Source organism: Didymella exigua, assembly GCF_010094145.1.
Source record: "Didymella exigua CBS 183.55 unplaced genomic scaffold M421scaffold_12, whole genome shotgun sequence".
In the NCBI taxonomy this organism is placed as follows: Eukaryota; Fungi; Ascomycota; class Dothideomycetes; order Pleosporales; family Didymellaceae; genus Didymella; species Didymella exigua.
Genome location: NW_022984786.1, coordinates 267,838 through 285,865, shown reverse-complemented (window position 1 = coordinate 285,865; position 18,028 = coordinate 267,838). Strand labels below are relative to the sequence as shown.

At 52.9% G+C, this 18,028-nt stretch overlaps 7 protein-coding genes across 7 annotated transcripts; 2 read left to right on the top strand and 5 right to left on the bottom strand.

Moving 5' to 3' along the window:
• Window positions 1-435: 435 nt before the first annotated feature.
• Window positions 436-3,079, bottom strand: M421DRAFT_142181 (cysteine proteinase). Its single transcript, XM_033587489.1, has 2 exons — window positions 2,594-3,079; window positions 436-2,540 (listed from the first exon to the last, which is right to left on the bottom strand). Exons 1-2 carry the CDS (start codon window positions 2,735-2,737, stop codon window positions 510-512), a joined length of 2,175 nt encoding a protein of 724 aa, XP_033449142.1. The 5' UTR covers window positions 2,738-3,079; the 3' UTR covers window positions 436-509.
• Window positions 3,080-4,562: 1,483 nt separating this feature from the next.
• Window positions 4,563-5,682, top strand: M421DRAFT_61908 (mitochondrial carrier; the record flags this gene model as incomplete). Its single annotated transcript, XM_033595924.1, has 3 exons — window positions 4,563-4,666; window positions 4,722-5,272; window positions 5,321-5,682. The coding sequence occupies 3 exons, from the start codon at window positions 4,563-4,565 to the stop codon at window positions 5,680-5,682; spliced, it is 1,017 nt and encodes a 338-aa protein (XP_033449141.1).
• M421DRAFT_420125 (carbohydrate esterase family 12 protein) lies at window positions 5,624-6,774 on the bottom strand. Its single transcript, XM_033592361.1, has 2 exons — window positions 6,574-6,774; window positions 5,624-6,527 (listed from the first exon to the last, which is right to left on the bottom strand). The coding sequence occupies exons 1-2, from the start codon at window positions 6,710-6,712 to the stop codon at window positions 5,899-5,901; spliced, it is 768 nt and encodes a 255-aa protein (XP_033449140.1). The 5' UTR covers window positions 6,713-6,774; the 3' UTR covers window positions 5,624-5,898.
• A 522-nt stretch (window positions 6,775-7,296) lies between these two features.
• Window positions 7,297-8,884, bottom strand: M421DRAFT_4724 (alpha/beta-hydrolase; the record flags this gene model as incomplete). The annotated part of the gene is made up of 5 exons (XM_033594713.1): window positions 7,297-7,793; window positions 7,842-8,055; window positions 8,105-8,342; window positions 8,392-8,491; window positions 8,542-8,884. The coding sequence occupies 5 exons, from the start codon at window positions 8,882-8,884 to the stop codon at window positions 7,297-7,299; spliced, it is 1,392 nt and encodes a 463-aa protein (XP_033449139.1).
• A 287-nt stretch (window positions 8,885-9,171) lies between these two features.
• M421DRAFT_390770 (uncharacterized protein) lies at window positions 9,172-11,098 on the top strand (the record flags this gene model as incomplete). Its single annotated transcript, XM_033589992.1, has 5 exons — window positions 9,172-9,349; window positions 9,636-9,701; window positions 9,757-9,862; window positions 9,912-11,026; window positions 11,061-11,098. 5 exons carry the CDS (start codon window positions 9,172-9,174, stop codon window positions 11,096-11,098), a joined length of 1,503 nt encoding a protein of 500 aa, XP_033449138.1.
• Window positions 11,099-12,157: 1,059 nt separating this feature from the next.
• M421DRAFT_92020 (uncharacterized protein) lies at window positions 12,158-14,357 on the bottom strand (the record flags this gene model as incomplete). The annotated part of the gene is made up of 3 exons (XM_033597995.1): window positions 12,158-13,470; window positions 13,517-13,992; window positions 14,044-14,357. The coding sequence occupies 3 exons, from the start codon at window positions 14,355-14,357 to the stop codon at window positions 12,158-12,160; spliced, it is 2,103 nt and encodes a 700-aa protein (XP_033449137.1).
• Window positions 14,358-15,139: 782 nt separating this feature from the next.
• M421DRAFT_142069 (threonyl-tRNA synthetase) lies at window positions 15,140-17,922 on the bottom strand. The gene is made up of 4 exons (XM_033587486.1): window positions 17,525-17,922; window positions 17,428-17,477; window positions 15,632-17,369; window positions 15,140-15,581 (listed from the first exon to the last, which is right to left on the bottom strand). The coding sequence occupies exons 1-4, from the start codon at window positions 17,725-17,727 to the stop codon at window positions 15,212-15,214; spliced, it is 2,361 nt and encodes a 786-aa protein (XP_033449136.1). The 5' UTR covers window positions 17,728-17,922; the 3' UTR covers window positions 15,140-15,211.
• Window positions 17,923-18,028: the final 106 nt, after the last annotated feature.

The window sequence follows — 18,028 nt, the reverse complement described above, 5'->3', positions numbered from 1 at the left end:
AATCTGGAGAGACGAAGAAGTCGATGTCCTGCACAACACAACACAGCACAAAGGAAGAGTTGTCAAACGCTGCATGTACAGTAGAGTTGCATTTATCTAGCGCGCTGTTATCGTGCTCCTGAGCTCAACATGCGCTTGCTGCGCGCGAGCCACAGGCAATGAGATGGCCTGCTACAGTTCGTGTCGCCGTGATTGGATACAGTTTCACCGCCCCACGTCCATCCTTGCTCGTTTCACATTCGTCTGCGGCGTTTGCATAGACCCTTGGAACTCTACGGTGCTGTTCTCTATCTTGTGCTACACGGGTAGTCGGTCAGTTGTGAAGAATGTAGGCATGTGGTCGCAGCCGCAGTCACGCTGACGACCACCTCGCCGGGCTCTGAAGCAGCAGCGCAAACGAAGAACTTCTGCAAAATGATCGCCAAAGGAAAATGCACATGACCCACCGCCTGTTGAACGCCATCCACACGAGATGCAAATAATGCCGAATCATGACTTCGTCTCATGGACTAGTCACTCCAGTCGCGCCAAACGCCAATAGAACATGCATCAGGCATGTCTGTGAAGATTTCGAGGTCGTACCACTCCTCCACTGGACCTCCAGGTCCTGACAGCCTGTCGAGCACCAGCCACAAGTCGCCACGGTGGACAATGGCAGGATCAATGTGGACGCTCTCGGACCGAACCGTCGCCGAGTCAGCGTATTCTCCACGCTCACTAGCAATCAGGAATTTGCGCTCTGGGCCCCGGCCCTGCTCAACGCTAAACCGCAGAGGACTGCGAGCTAGCATCCCATGGTCGACTGACCGTGGACTGGTTGCCTTGAGGAAGCGAGCAACGATTGTGTAGGATGCCAAACGCTGTGGCAGCAGTGGTGCGGCTATCTTGTGCATGTTGGGCCCAAAGCAAGCAGGCGTGAGCTTCATCGATTTCAGGCCGGCACCATCTCGAGGAATTTGCTTCAGTTTGACCTCATTGCTGCTGTCTATCCGTAGAGTGAAGTCGCCAGTCTGACCTGCCTCGAAGGTGGAGCAAATGATGGTGTAAAGTCCCGGCTGGAGGTCTTTGATCTCTGCAGAAGCAGCCCCAACACGATGGTTGCCAGAGTCCGCGAGCACGTCTCGGCTCTGCAGTCGATATATCCTCTTACCGTGGCCGAGGGCAAGCTTGATATGGAACGGATGCTCATGGCCAGAACTGGTAAGCAGGATTGTGAGAGAGCTGCGCTCCTTGACCTCAAGTGTGTACTGTGGATTCTCGAAGTATTTTGGGGAGCTGGTGTTACCGCCCGCACTCTGTCTAGTCCAGGCTCCCTTCTCAATCTTCTGGATGGGGTACTTCAGAACGGCAGGCTCCAAGGCCATAGGCGAGTTGGAGAACGCGAACAACGAGAAGCTGTACGCGGAGGGCGGAAGATCTTCCTGGTCGATGACTACTGTGTAGTTCGAGTCGGCGTCAGCATCCCATCGCAAGAGACATTGCGGAGTCGACACGTAGTCACTCGACTCCAGATAAGTGTCCTTGATGTAAAGCCGCTCGCCATGCCCATTGCAAACATAAATGCTCATGTAGCCTTTGGGAGGCTCTCCCGGTGTGTTCATCTGAGAGTTAGAGCGGACTGTCCCATCGTTAAACGTGTCGGACTCTTCTTTGGCGTCTGAGGGGGCGTCTCGGAAGTGACGACTGAGCAGGAACCATACAGGCCCAGCTTTTTTCGACAGAAACGCAAACTGCGGATGATGCACGATGCAGTTGCCGGGCGTCTTCTGGGACTCGATCGACCAGTCGAAATGGATGTCTTGACGGTAGTGGAACAGCCCAGGGTTCCAATTCAGATACAAGCTCTCAAAATGCTGTATGACCTGCTCGAGTCCGATCCAGAAGGTGGTCGGGTGCGGCTTTTCCAGCGTCGGTACGCTATCTCGATGGCAGGCTTCCAGGCTGTTCTTAGAGCCTCTACTAGAAGTGGAACTGTCCATAATAGGTGCCGCTGGTGGACGAGGGCCTTTCCAGCCCTTGCCTTCGACCCATGGATTCTTGATGAGCAGTAGGCGGTCGTGGTCTGTCTCCTTCATGTCCAGCACCACGTAGCTGTGCTGTCCTTCCAAGCCCAGTTCACGCTCCTGTCTTGTCGACATTTTGCCAGTGCCAACAGTGACAAGGACATCGCCATAGATGAAGGCAGTGTAGATTCGCTTCCAGAGCTTATCGGGAATCGTGTCAGTCTCCTGGAGAAACACTTGTTCTGGAACCCAGCCAGTGAACGTCCATAGATCGCTACACGAGTTGCTACCAGGGAAGTCGTACCCGCCGCGGACTTTCAGATATGCTTTTTCAAGCAATGCTGGCCATAGTAGTGCAGAGTTACGTCGGTCGGTGACATGAAGTAACCGGTGCGTGCTGGAGACCGGCAGTCGGTCGTCGATCACGACCTTCCGCCAGCAACCGTTGAAGTTGAGACGGACGATGTACTTGCCGTTGGCCGACGGAATAGGCTTTCCTAGATGCTTGTCGAAAGGGTGTAGCTTGTCTTGGAGCATCTGCATTCATTATTTGTTAGTACAGCTTTTAGGACGGGAGGGGACCCACGCACCTGATCGTGGCCACGCTCAGCTCGAGCAACCCCTGCACAGAGACTAGCCACTACAGAGCAATCGGATGCCGCATCCTGCACAAGATCGATTGAGCGTGGGCTCGACATCAACGGCCCAATTCCATCTCTCCCATTTGGATGCATTGCTGGTGGCGGAACAGCGTTGTGTGCGCGGACCCAGCCCTGGAAGAACTGCTGCTGGTAAGGTGAAAGACTAAGGTCGCGAGTGTCCCTGACCGACCCCGTTAGAGATATCTAGACCTGACTGAGTTTACGCACTGGAAAAGACCTTGTCCATTCTCTGGAAGGAACTCGGATGCTGCTGGGTTCTTGTCCCAAGGTGGACATTTGAAGCCGTTGACGACGGACGCTTTTAGGAGAATGATATCTTCCCTTCGCGACCGCTTTCTTGTGGATACAGGCTCAGTAAGTCTATGAATTTGCGGAGGAGACGCAAGCTTCGCTGCTTTGGTCTTCTCCAACACCATATCCGCAGAGCCATTAGCTGCTGTGATTGATCGCTGATGATCAAACTGGCACAGCGGCGAAGGCACCCTAAGAGCTGCTTCTGGTGCGGACCCGGCGTCCAGCAGATCCTTGTTATGGGCTTTTTGGCTATCTTTGCGTTGCATATCAGCAGGTGTATGCCAGCTGCTGTCGTATAGCGTTTGAGATTGATCGTCTGAGAGATCGATGAGAGGCATAGAAGCGAGTCGACAATCGTCTCGGTATAGACTTGAGTCGGAAGTTCCCTCGACATAGAGTTGCTGTGTTCGCGAAAGAAAGGAGATTGACGAAATTGGTGAATTACCTGATGCCGACAAGAAGTCTGCAGGTGGTGGCGATCGAGGCGTGTGTTCGGTCGAGCTCTGCTGAGGTGACGAACCCGGCCATACACGACCGATTCCCTGGTATGCAGGACCTAGACTATCTCTTGGGTGAACACTGGCGGCCCAATGACCAATTTGAGCTTCCTTGGTGTTTGAGTCGAGTGACTGTGTCCACTCCTCCGAGTTTTTGATGCGATCTGCGGCATCCATCAATGCACCGCATCGTGTCTTCAACTGCTGCTTCTCGTCTCTATCCAAGGACAGCTTGAGCGCTTTCATCAGGTTCTCGGCTGCATTTAGGGCAAGCGTGAGGGCCTCATCTTTGGAAGCAGCTGTCCGCAATTCCTTGGTAAAGGTCTGTGATCAGTGTAAGTTGAGGTGCCATTACATGTGTGAAGCGACTGCATCTGTAAGGTCAGTGTCACGTACGTCCGCTGCTTCTTTGCAGGCTTCAAGCTGCGCCGCCTTGTCCGCCATGATGAATGACGTAGCGATCACTCGAGCTTCACCGTGCAAGACTGGCGTATGAATTATTCGGGCTAATCATCTGTTGTATGCTGTAGCAATGTTGCATTGGTGACGATGAAGGCGTATCGTCATAGCGGGTAAATGGTCGTAATACCGCTATGGTGTTGAGTTGAGGCTCAGCTAGCGTAGCGCACGTGCCTTTTGCAGGGTCGCCTTGCGACCGCTTCCTATTGTTTGCATGACACTGGCTCTTGCAAGTTCTGGCATTCTTTGGAGGCAGTAGCAGCAGCAAGAGCGAACGATGTTGTAGTGACCTATGCTTTGCTGTCGGCGGCGCGTGGAATTGACGCGTATCGAGCACAGAGCGCAAAGAACCCTGCCAACGTCTGTAAAAACTGGACCTCGGCCATAGACCTCGGCTGCTGCGGTTTCGTCATGCGCCAGGCTTGCGGTTATCGGGAGCAGCACGAAGCCTCCTGCCCGCTTTCCCAGGGCCCGGCGACCATCACGAAATCAGGACATCAGATTAGAGATTCTGCTGATTCTTTAGGCCATGGTGTGAGAAAGGTCCTGCAGCTCACAACATAGACATTGCATTGCCGGCTCCACCGCTCGTCCCCGCGCCCAATACATCTCTTTCAAATACACAACTTTTACCAGTATCTTAAACTATGGCTGGACAGTCAAAGCCTGAGGTATTACCCCCATGGGGTAATGCGGTTGCGGGTGCTGCTGGCGCCGTCATTGCGAACACACTGGTCTACCCGCTGGACATGTAAGCTATTGCGATTGTATCGTAGTCCACATAATTTATGCTAAGAGCACCGCAGGATCAAGACGCGACTACAAGTCCAGGTCAAGCGCTCGAAAACCTCAAACGACCCCAATCCGGCCGACTACGAGCACTACAATGGCACGCTTGACGCCGTCCGGAAGGTCGTTGCCAACGAAGGCATCGCCGGGCTCTACACGGGCATGTTCGGCTCCTTGGTTGGTGTCGCCTCAACCAACTTCGCGTACTTCTACTGGTATACGTTTGTTCGCAGCATGTATCTGTCCTACCAGACCGTCCCAGCCTCGCCATCGACAGCAGTCGAGTTGTCACTGGGCGCTGTAGCTGGAGCGTTGGCGCAGCTGTTCACAATCCCTGTCGCTGTCGTGACAACCCGCCAGCAGACCATGAGCAAACATGAGCGCAAGGGTCTTATCGCCACAGGAATGGACGTCGTAAACAGCGAGGATGGCTGGACAGGACTCTGGCGAGGCCTCAAGGCAAGCTTAGTTCTGGTTGTGAACCCGTCGATCACATATGGCGCATATCAGCGCCTGCGAGAGCGTATATATCCTGGAAGGGCAGCCCTGAAGCCGCACGAGGCTTTCCGTACGTTTCACCGACCCGTCCAGCCGCACACAGACTAACATCTTGCAGTCCTTGGATCTTTGTCGAAGATGCTCGCTACCATCGTCACACAACCGCTCATCGTCGCCAAGGTCGGTCTTCAGTCGAAGCCTCCACCAGCCAGGAACGGCGTTCCATTCAAGACCTTTACCGAGGTTATGCAATACATCATCGAACACGAGGGCCCCTGGGCACTGTTCAAGGGCATCGGACCACAGATCTTAAAAGGTCTGTTGGTACAGGGCTTCCTCATGATGAGCAAGGAGAGGATCGAGCTCCAGTTCGTTCTCCTCTTCAGGTACTTCCGCAAGGTCCGCGCCGAGAAGCTCCAAAAGCTGGCCGCCATAGCAGCAGAGAAGGCTGGAAAGGTGGCACCTGTGCTCGTCAAGTGAGCAGCGGTGCGTTGATGAGTATATTTCGGAGTTGTCTATGGAATTTAGAGGCACAACGTGGAGGTTGTCTTGAGAACTCTTACGCCGGCGTCCAGGCAGCATTAGTTCGAACGTGCAAATCATTGTTTCTTATCTGATTCACTGTTCATCCATGCCTGACCAGTTGGAACATTCGAGGCATAGTTTCTTATTTGATTCTACAGTTTATCCGCAACTCTAGACAGTAGGGAAGATGTAAGTTCCGGAGTTCAACGCCGCCGCAATCGTCTTGACGGGAACAACATAGTTCTTCACCTCCGGCGCCTCAACATCGATCAACTGCGCAACCATATTACCAAACACCACACTACCCTCCGCGTTCAAATGCGTAAAGTCCGTAGGGTTAAGGTTGTACGTTGCCGCGTTTGTCGCTCCAATCGAGTTCAAGTACTTCGTACTCGCCGCATTCAAATCGATGATTTTCGCCTTCGAAGTGGCCGCTGCCTGCTTCGCTGCGGCAGTCACATCGGCCAGGCTCTCGACCACCTTGCCGTTCGAGAAGCTTCGTCGGCTGATGCTCGTTACGATGATAGGAGTCGCGCCCGCAGCGCGCACATCGTTGACGAAGGCAATAAGATTCGCAGTCAGATCGGCCATGGTGATGTTCTTGGCGGGCTTCTGGTCGTTGTGACCGAACTGGATGGTCACGTAGGGACGGAACTTGGGCGCTGCTGCCTTCGCGGCGGCCAGCACGTTGGCCCAGTCACCGCCTTCGCGAAAAGAGACGGTGGTTGCGCCGTTGTGGCCAAAGTTCTTGCCTGTGGCACCGTTCTTGAGGGTCGTATTCAGGAAGCCGTTGCCCCAGCCTGGAGGTGGTTAGCGGTGTTGGGTCACGGAGTAGAGGGATAGTACCTCCTCCGCCGGCTGATTGCACAGCAGTGGTTGAGTCGCCAGCGAGGAAGAACGCGGGCGGCTTTGGCGTAGCCGCAGCGGCCGCTGAGGTCGTGAATGATGCGATGGTCGCGAGGAGAGGGAGTTTTGAGAAATGCATTTTGACTATGCGTTTGGTGCTTAATGTGATTGTTTCGTGAAGCTGTTGAAACCCGGTCTCTGCGTACTTGATGACCTATGGGAGACCGCTTATATATATACTACTCTATGTCATATAAACACCAGTTTCACACGCACGGCACTGAGCGCATCGTCCGCACCGGCACATCTCTTGCAGCCGTTTGCATCATGCGGTCGCTTTATCCCCTCAATCAATATGAAGCGGCGCCCGAGTCATGACTGATACAAGCTTTCAAAGCAGATTAAAGCGGGTTTCTCGCGGATCTTGAGCCTACACGAGTGCCTCGGGCGACGGGAGATGAGTGTTGTCACTGCATTTCCACAAATCAGAGTGGTAGCAAGATTGCTGGGGTTTTTTGTGGGGCGGACGGCAGTGTTTCATGGGGAAATTTGCCCGGGGCAAAAGAGACCGGGCATGACATTCGTATGAATGTACTCATTACACGCCCAATCGGATCATGTGTGCATTCTTACGTCTCGTATTTCCAGTTTTCACGGCCTCCCGGCGACTTCCATAGGTACATTCTTCTCGCACCAATAGGTGCAGCCTATCATGCCGTGCACCTACTCAGTAAATGGCCCCACTTCAATCACAATCTCCTCGCTCTTATCATCCTCGGAAATATGTTCTACAGAGGCAGAGCGAGCCAACTGCATGACTCGATATTTGTACAGCTCACAACTGTGCTCGAAGGCGTTCCCGAACAGCATTGTCTCAAGAGTCCTCGACGAAGTCATATAGGCTCTAATTTCGACGTCCTCCTCACTCTCATCATCAGGATCTTCAATCTTCAGTACTATGGTGTGACCACTTGCGCGGAAATGTCCAGCTGGGACTGGAACCTCTTCAGGATACCTCGTCCTCAGATCGCTGAGTTCCAGAACGTACACCTCGATCAGCCTTTTCATGAATTCCTCCTGCGCTTGTGGAACCGGGTCGCCTTCGTTGATAACGCTCCAAAACCTGCCTGGTTTGGGGCATTGGCCGAGCTGTTGTTCGTGTAATACCACTGATGCCACAGGAGGTGTGCCAAAGGTGATGCAATGGACTTGCTTGAACCCTGGAGACGGTTAGGCGCACGTGTTAGGCTGCATGCCAATCTACGTACCAGTGACCACACCAGCTAGATCATACAGACGGGACATGCTCATCGCATAGAAAATCTGGGCAACTGCTCCACCAGCAGAATGTCCACTGAAGAGGACGCTGTCAATAGGTCCCTCGTGCTTTAGAAGCTCCTTGATTTGTTTTGTCAGATGGGGTTCCATCGCCTCCGCTACGGTCAGGAACCCTTCATGCCATTTCAGCTGTCCGTTCAACAGCTACAAAGGTCAGCATGTAGAAGCCTTCATGCGGGAAACAAGGACATACCCTAGGTGCATGCTTTGGTTTGTTGTTGAAATTCAGCATCCAGTCGTCTTTCGTTACAGTCCCGCGAATGGATACTACAAGCGCGCGAGTCTGGTCGAGATCTATTACAGAGAGGGTCATAAACTTTCTGTCGCGCGCAATCCTCGATAAGAGCGTGTTTTCTGCATGATTGTAATCTTTGTAAGCTGCAAAGGATGCATCTGCGGCCATGCTGATCAGAGTCCAGTCAATGCGGGATCTAGTCTGTGTCATTAGATCATTGTAGCTCACTGGCTGGACCTTTTTACCCGTTGAAATGCTGAAGTTGTTCCGTACGGAATCGATGGTTTGGAATTTCCTCTAATTTCTCGAGATATCGAACCACTGTGTTACTCGTTGGCTCCACCACTGCGGCAGAAGTCAGACCCCATCGCGCCGTCTGACATCGATTGACTAACCAGAAGCATCTTGGAGAATGTTGTCGATATGAGCGGAGACGTCGCGAAAAACGGTCGATGTGGCCCCAGACTTATTCAGACCAACTGACTTGGCTGAAACAGCACAACTACCGAACGTCCATGCAAAGAGCGTTCTACGTCGACTGAGGGCCTTCGACGGACAGACAATCCTTTTGAAGAATTCGGTGCTCTTCTCTATCGCATCGACTTTGGCAGGATCGAGGTTCTCGGCGACACGACTGTGAGGCTGTTCCAGATCCCGCAGTAGTTGTTCTGCTGAAGGAGCATCCTGCTTCCCAAATGTGCTGAAGCCTGACCTTACTGAAGAGGGTAGGTGGGCCATCGTGACGGTGTACCTAGGAGGGCTGGAAAGGCCGGGTTAGATGCCCACAGCGTGAGGTTGTGGCTATTATATATCCCTACGAGCTAAATTGCGCATGGCGTTGGTCGTACTTCAGCTGAACCTGAGGCTGTAGGCTGCAGGCTGCATTCAAGCCACAGTTCGCTGTTCGCTGTTCGCTGTTCGCTGTTCGCCCATCTTGGTGGGGGCCGTTCACGAACATTTAGTAAAACCTCAGCCTTCTCTCATTTTGGTTTCTGTTATATCCCCTCGAGCTGAGACAAGGCATCATGGCTGTCAAGTATCAGGAACTGTTGGAGGAGTTGCAGCAGCTATACTGGCAATCGGCACAGCGCGAACTTTGCAATATGCTCCTTTTCTACCCACACCTCCGGAATCATGCCGAAGGACGACCGGAGGAGCCAAATCCCGCTTTTGGCAAATTCGAAAAGATGTTTAAGACTTGGGGTAAGCATTTGGATGACTGGCCCTCCGTCGATTCACGCTGATAGCAACAGTTGACGGACAGAGCTCCAGATATGATACAAATGAGCTTTTCGAGGCGACAATCGAAAAAGCAAAAGGTCAAACGGTCTACAGCCCATTTACTAGTCTAGCTGACGGAGACACGTTAGATCGTTTCGACGTTCCACTGGACCAACGTCTTGCCCGGTATCTTCTGCAGTCATCTAGTACGTGTAATGATGATTCCAGAGTTGTCAACCCGCCAATTGACTTGCTGTAGACTTTTTAGACGTCGACGTACTCTACGAACCAGTGGATCAGTCTTTTGTCAGCAAAGTTGGGAAACCCTTCTCTGGTCAGCCTTGACTGTCCCCTGGCCAGTGGCTAGCAACGTGTTGACACACATACAGTGGAACACATCAAGCATGTAGGATTGGCTCCGATCGTCTGCAGCGGCTGTAATAACTTTGTGCGATCCTTAGTCTTCTACGAGTGCAATCAAGGGTGTACACAACCGTAAGTCATTCATGCGTTCCCTTGAGAGCTGACTGACAACCGTTCGAAGCAACCGCTTCATCAGCTGGTTGCAGAAGGATATCAGAAGCCTCGGAGTACCTGAAAGCGAAAACTTCCTCGATTCCGTTCCTGTCCGCTTTTGCCAGTCATGCATCACCGGCAACCATTTCGTTGCTGGATGTGGCGTCGCCCATCTCAAGAAGATCTACCATCGCAATCCATCCCTCAAGCCAAAAGGTGGGCGTACAGAGCTCGTTACTGTCTATTCACGGTCTGACAGTATCGTAGTCCTTCAAAAGTTCCAGCTCCGTTGTGAGAATGAGATGACATCGACCGCGTCGCGCGGCGTCGCCACTTCTCCGTTGAAGAAAGGAGCTAGAATCGTGAAAAATGTTGCTCGCAACACTATGATGGTGGAAGCTTCGCCGTTGAATAGGCTTGTCAGAGGTATCTGTGGAGACCTGCGTGCGAAGGTTGCTCCAGCTGGTTTTTTCCACTTATCAATGCAGTTCGGACCGCTCATTTTTGAAACTGGACTGGATGGGTACGAGCTTGTCGATCAGATTAAATTTGCAAGCTTGACTAACGATGTTAGCATTAATCGCGGTGTCCTCGTCCACCCTCGACCGTATCCAAGGCTATTTTGTGAAGAGGACACACCTACGAACTTCATCGAATATACAGATGACAAAATGTCCCAGTATTACACGCGCCAATGCCTCGTACTGTTCGATGACAGCAAGAATAAGAAAATTCGGACTCTTGCAACACCCACGAGAGAGATACGACAACGCAACTGCCTTGCGCAGTTGAAACGCGTGTGTGGCGGCGCTTTCACGGGATATCTACACCCCAACAGCACTCAAGAGACACGTATCCTCGAACAATTCGTGCTGGAAGCGAACAAACGCAAAGCTCGAACTTCCAAGACGGTCAAAGCTAGACGAAAGCAATTGTACGCCTCGGCAGATAGACTACTGGAGCTCCTGAAGGATTGCATATCTGGAGAGGTGGACAAATATCTCGATAACATTGCATCGCTTTTGTTGCACTCAAAGACACGACTATCATTTAACAAGTTCAACAACAACTGTCAAGGACTTACTGATCGGTTTCTGACGGGGAAGCACTTCGAATATGTCTTCCCACGGCTGCCTGTCGACGGTGAGACAGTCGAGTGGCCTCGATATCTGATCAGTTTCGGAGACCGAATTGGAGCCGAACATATCGACATAGTGCAAGCAAATAGTATCTTAACGGATTTCTGCAAAGAGAAGCAACCTGCTGGAGATGTCATCGACTTTTTATGGACTGAGACAGAGACATCAAACAAAAGTGAGCATCGGCCCACACGAGAAGACTTGGCTCAAAGGCGGCATGAAAGGCTGTGGTTCAGGTTCACAATGCCACGGAACGCCGACGCGGAATGTATTCATGTTAGCGATAGCTATTTGTGGGAACACCCAAGAGACGCCTTGTCTATACTCCATCACCATCTCAGCAGACCTTCCTACCGATACCTGACCAGCTCAAAGCAGCCGTATTCCTCCGATCAATGGATTGAGGGAAGACTACAAGTCCTGGAACAACTCGACAAGTTTCACACGCTTTCTGGTGCCCTGGGTAATGCTCTGCTCGAGATGTTCAGTGTGGACCCAACTAAGAAGGAGCATTTGACAATTCCCAAAGCCAGGGTGTATGGTACTCTTCGTTCCGGAGACAAGGTCCGTATCGTTCAGCTCAAAGGCGTTGTGAGTTACGTTGTTGCGCACGTTCGCCCGAGTCGCCGTCGACCGTCTTCCATTCTCGGACTTCCTCCAATCATCTCGGCACCATTCCAGATCTTGGAAGATATACTCGAGCAATTCATCGGCGGCTATAACGCCGATTACTCTTCGGTTGAACTCATGCGAAAGTGCTTGCTGCAATCCACGCAAAATCAGCTGAATATCGATCTTTACTCCTTGATCAAGAGGCAGTTCGAGATTTGGGAGCGAAACAACTGGCTCTACATCGAAGTCAACGACCATACAACATGGGCGATGCAGCTGTTCAAAAAGAGCAAAAACACTCGCAAACTGCTCAAAAGGGACTAGGCAGCGATCTCTTACGGTATTCCGATGGCAAGCTTTGTAAAGTGAAGCAATGGCGATTGTGGTCAGCGAACAGCAAAATTGAGACACTTCTGGATTTCGTTAATTAAAGGACGCGCTGTCGACTGAAATCGCTCAAATGGTATCCGCTAAAACGCTGAAAATGATGGCATCCAAAGAAAGAGATGCAAATCCTTGACGCTCAGGGGTACGGATTTTGCGCCGTAGGCTGGGGCTCGGCGCTCTTTCCACTCTTCCCACTGCTGCTGCCTTGCGTCTTCTTCCTGATTATATCGAGACTCAAACGTCCTTTCCGCTCGTTTTTAGTAAGCTCGTCGCCTTCGCTCTCACTCTCACGCCCCTTTTTCTTCTCAACCTTCTTGATCGCTTCATCCGTAAGCTCTTGCCTGTTCATACGCTCGAGCACGTCTGTCTTCCTGGTGCGCTTGTCGCCGAGCCAGATGAGCAGTCCAGCGGTGGCGTTACAAGTGATGGAGCAAATCAGGATCACGGTTGTGATGGCGAAGTGCCTATGCTTGTAGTAGATGCCCCAAGTGGTGGCTCCGAGGGAGATCTGGAGCAGGGAGTGGCAGTCGAGGAGAACAACGATGGCAACAAGGAAACGTTGTGGGAAGGCGTAGTGCGTCTCTGTCTCATGAGGCTTGTAGAAGGAGTGCGACTTGCAGAACTTCTCTTGATGATGCTCAAGCTTCTGCTGCTGCTTTGGTGTCAAGACAGTAAACTCCCACTGTTTCTCCGGATCTCCAGGGTCGATCGTCCGAGGGCCAGTGATGGGCGCGTTCGTCGATGGCAGATCGTTCTGATCGTGTAGTGCTGGTAGCATATCCTTCTTCCGGCGCGACCAGGTGTAGTGATGGTAATGAGCGATGTAAATCATATGGTACGTGTCGATCGCGCGGAAAGGCGCAAGACCGTCTCCTACAATCGCAAAAAGAGCGACCAGAACACTGTCTATGATATGAACGACGTAGATCTGTCGACCTCCAACATTGATCCAGCCGATCAGGAAGAGCACCCAAGCCAGACCAAAGAGGGTGATGAGTGTCGCGTAGAGCGTGACCAGGAAGCCCAGAGGTCTCCTGACGTACTGCCCGAATCCTCTCATCGAGCGCTTGAACTTTGAGCGCTTCGAGTGGAGCATGTGCCGGACGTGGTCGTTGACCTCAGCCTTGTCCTGCCTGCTCCAACCCTCTAGTGAAGTACCAGGTGGGAGCACGGCATATCGAGAGTCGCTCAGCTGCGAGTCGATGGTCGCTAGCGTTGTTGTTGTGCCCTCCGTATCCGTTCGCTGCAACCTTGGGGGAGGCTGAAGCTCACTCTCAGCTTGGGCTGCGTGTGCTGGTCCCAGAATACGGTTGATCTCTTCGATACTCGCAGTCTCACTTGGAGCACGTCGAAGGTTGTAGGTCGGCCGCCGGTTAAAGAAGGGCAGGTTTGGCACGAACAAGGAGTTCTGCAAGTTCGTCAAAGATGTCAAGGTCGCGATCTCAGGATCTGGGTAGGTCAGCACATGCTTCTGAATCGATGACAAAAGTCCTACCAAGAGTGTCCAACACATCTACCATGTCTGATGTGTAGTTCATGCCTTCGTCTGCAGGGTTCTGCGCGGACGAGTCGAATGGCTCAGGCGACTTCTCCTTCTCCTTGGCGCTGGGACTGTTCCAGAAAGAGACTCTTGTCTGAATGGCGCTTCTGGCCTTCCTTAGTCTACTGGGCTCGGGCTGAGTGAGTGTCGATCCGCTTGATGCTGATGGCGTCCTTCCAAGTTCGCGACCTTCTTCCAAGGTGTCCAGAGGTTGGCTGAGTCGCTGTGAAGAGGGATTCGTAGCTTGTGCATATTGGTTTAGGGAGATTGAGGAAGGCATTCGTCGAATCCCAATACTAGCTTGGCGGAAACCTGGTGATGGGCGGCTGTGGGGACTGTTTTGCTGCTGAGGCAATCCACGTTGCTGAACAGGTGAGCGATGCGGCGCCGAGTTGCTCCTCGCTCTTTGAGGTGTCAAAGGAGATGACATCCTTTGTAGAAATTAGCAAAGTATCTACCCTTGCATGCAAGGTAAGACAGACCCTCGTTTGTTCGGCGGTCGAGCATCTCTGGGAGGAGGTACAGGCACGCGCTTGCCTGCATCCACCGAAGACTGCAGAGAAGTAGGAGGTTCAATCCTTGGTTGTGGTACTGGCATGCGTTCAGGGACTGCAAAGTCGCGTGCAGCAGACTGTCCTGGGAAACCCTCATTCACACCAGTGGTACTAGCGTTGTCGTTGATCGCGAGCGTGGAGGGTGGAACAGCTAGCGATCCGGTACCGTTCCCTCGCGACACGGCTTCAGCGAGCCTGTTGCGCGCTGTACGCGCCTTCTGCTGGAGGTTCAACTTGTCCATGGCGGCGACCACGATTGCGAACAGGGTGAATGCATCGCGGGCAGTTCAAGATAATAAACATGCTTTCTGGCTAATGAGACAGCCGTGCTGTATCAGGACTGGCCCAGCCAACATCCCGGGACTGGCTATAAAAGCCTGGTAGTGGGGCTGGGCATCGTCATTCCGCAGCTGGCCAAACGCTTCAAACCCCTTTTGCAGCTCTGCATTGCACATCGCGGAGAGATTGCGGGGATGCTCCTCGCAGGTTATGAGTTGACGCGTTGCGCACCGTCCAGATAGAAGGGCGGTGGAGAACTTGGTGGAAACACCAGCTCCAACCCCGTGCCCAAGTGCCAAAGAACTGAAGCACGCTGTCACCCGGCGACTCGCGGGCCACCCCTGTTGCGATCACCTCGCTAAGAGCCAGGGCTTCGTGCTGCAGGTTGACGCAATACCTCTTGTCTGAACCGCATGGCAGGATGAAGGACAAGACGAATCGGACATAGCTGGAGAATCACGCTGTGAACAACAGGAAAATGGAGGCGTTGCTCTTTGATGTGAGATCGAAATATCGCCGTAGGCCCACGGCGCAGGGTCTTATTAGCTCAAGGCACAAAACGGGCGCTTCACTAGCGTACCCATCATTGTTGTCTCCGACTTGCCCAGGTGCGCTTGCGGTTTTGTTGACGCTTGATGGCATGCAACGATTCCGTGATCAGCATTTAGAATGATGTTGCCGCGCAGAAGGTAGCTGAAGGTGTTGTGTATTGTTTGGTTCTGTTTTGGCAACGCTTACGTGCATCACTTTCGGTTGCTACGTGTATCATACCTCACCACTCGTACGCCTGCCCATGCAGTCCCATGGTATCTTGCGTCTACACCTTATTCTCGATCGTTCGCTCGTCTCTCAGCTTGACGAGCTTCTCAATAGCCTCGTCGAGTGGGACAATCTCACCACGCTGCTGAGAAGCCTGGTCATCACGGTTTCTCCAGTTGACAGCGCGGTTCTGCTGCTCTTCGGCACCGACAACCATGATGAAGTTGTAGAGAGCCAGCTGTGCGGTACGAATCTTCTTTTGCATGGTGTTTCCACTGATGTCAATGTCGGCATGGATGTGCTGCTTGCGGAGCGCAGCCTGAACCTCCTTGACGTAGTCGTTGGCGCCGGGCATGACGGGAATGACCATGACCTGGCGAGGAGACAGCCAGAATGGCCAGCGACCGGCGAAGTGCTCGGTGAGAATGCTGAGATAGGTTAGTATCGTATATGAAGGGCTCACGTGTCTATGACTTACGCAATGAAACGCTCGAAAGATCCGTAGATGGCACGGTGAATCATCACAGGGCGAGCGTAGCCGGTCTGTGGAGGCTTGATGGCCTTCGAAATTGAAGCGAGGTCGTCAGATGTCTCTGGCTGTTTCTGTGCGAGAGCCTCTTTAGGCGCCTCCTCCCTTGGTGCCTCTGATACCTTTGCCTTCTCTTCCTTGGGCTTAGCAGCGGCAACCTCAGAGGTCATGTACTCAAGCTCGAACTGATTGGGGAGCTGGAAGTCGAGTTGGATCGTAGCGCACTGGTAGTCACGCTTCAGGGCGTCCGAGATGGTGATGTCGATCTTGGGGCCGTAGAAAGCACCGTCACCGGGGTTGAGCTCCCAAGCGCCTCCGCCCTCAGCGGTGAACTTGTCCAGAGCATCAGTTAGCTTGGCCTCAGCTTTGTCCCAGGTCTCGATGTTGCCAAGGAAGCCTTCTGGGCGCGTACTGAGCTTCAGCTTGAATGTGAAGCCGAACTTTCCGTAGACTGCGCGGAGGAAGTCGAACAAGCCCAAGACTTCTTCGTTGATCTGATCCTCGGTACAGAAGATGTGAGTGTCGTCTTGTTGGAAGCGGCGAACACGGGTAAGACCAGTGAGAGCACCGCTGGCCTCATTGCGGTGCAGAATACCGAAGTCGGCCATACGGATGGGCAACTCACGGTAACTTCGCTCACGGTGCTTGAAGATCAGGCAGTGACCAGGGCAGTTCATGGGCTTCAGCGCCCACTTCTCCTTCTCAACGTCGAACGTGAACATGTCCTCGTGGTAATGCTGCCAGTGGCCGGATATCTTCCACAACGCCGAGTTGTACATGTTTGGTGAACCGACTTCCTGGTATCCGCGGTTCCAGTACTCCTCTCGCAAGAAAGATTGCAGGGTATTGTAGATGATCTGTCCGTGGGGCAAGAAGAAGCAAGATCCAGGGCTGTACTCGTGGAAGAAGAACAGCTCTTGCTCCTTTCCGATCTTGCGGTGGTCACGCTTTGCGGCCTCCTCCAAGAATTTGAGGTGCTCAGCCATCCTGTCCTTATCAGGGAAGGACACACCGTAGATGCGCTGCAGACTGTCGTTCTTGGCATCTCCGAGGAAGTAACTGGCAGAGTTCTTCATGACCTTGAACTGCTTTATCCTTCCAGTATGAGGGACGTGAGGTCCACGGCAAAGGTCGATCAGAGGTCCGTTGCGGTATACGGTTGTGGATGTGCCATCGGCAATCTTGTCCTTGATGATGTGCTGCTTGTAAGGGTTTGACTTGAACATCTCCAGCAGGTCCTCCTTAGACAGAGTCAATCGCTCGAAAACCTGCTTCTCCTTGACGATGCTTTGGACAATGGTCTCGAGAGGCTTGTGGTCGGAGTGCTCTACAGCAGCCTTTTCAGGCAGAGCCATCTCGTAGTAGAAACCGTCCTCAATTGGGGGGCCAATGCAGAGGTCGCAGCCGAATCTGCGCTCAGACGCCTCTCCTAGAATGTGTGCACTCGAATGCCAGAAGACGCGCTTGCCCTCTGGGTGGTCGAAGTCCAATAGATCCAGCTTGCAGCTCTTCTCGAGCGGTCGCTCAAGATCCCACAGTGTCTCCTCGGGTGTGCCGTGATCGAGGCGAGCGATGACGGTGCGGTCGAACAAGCTCTTGCTGATGCCGCGCGCAATGTCTGCTGGGCTGGTGACCCATGATTCGCCCTCGATGAGCTTGCCGTCTCCGAGTGTGACTGTGATCTTCTCTGCACACAACGCGTCAGTGTTCGAACGTGCTGCGAGCTTGAAGTGGATCCAACATACCACGAGGCTTCTGAGCGATCTCTTCGTCGTACTTAGCCTTGAGCTTCTCACTGCGCGCTGTCAGTCCTGGATCCGCATGAGCGTACATGCAGCTCACAAAATTTTGACGCGGTGGTCGATGTATGCGGGTACAGGGTTGAGCAGCAGAGGGCGACCACCATCATCGCCGCCCTTCTTCTTCTCTTTCTTGGGCTTCGCAGCTTTAGAGACCTTTTCTTCGATCTTCTTCTCGCCAGACACGGCGAGGTCCTTGACACCCTCCACGACCTGGTTTACAGTTTCCTTAACCGCCTCCGCCATGTTTGCTGCTGTGACCGCGCCGGAAGCGGAGATTTGTTGTGTCTATGTGCTGTTGAGTCAACTACTAGGACACGAAATGTGACTGGAGACGTACGGGTCCAATGGTCGCACCGTCTGGTGTGAAGCTTGGGTGACTCAAACCAGTCCGTGTCAAGACTTGCGAGCCATGCGAGCTTGCAACCGCTACAGCCCACGCGGTGCATAGCGGGGTCGGTCGAGATTGGCTCACTATGCTCAATGTGGACCCACTGAAAATTGTGGCCTGTGCGGCTTTCTGTGCGATTTTTCAACTTTTAGAACT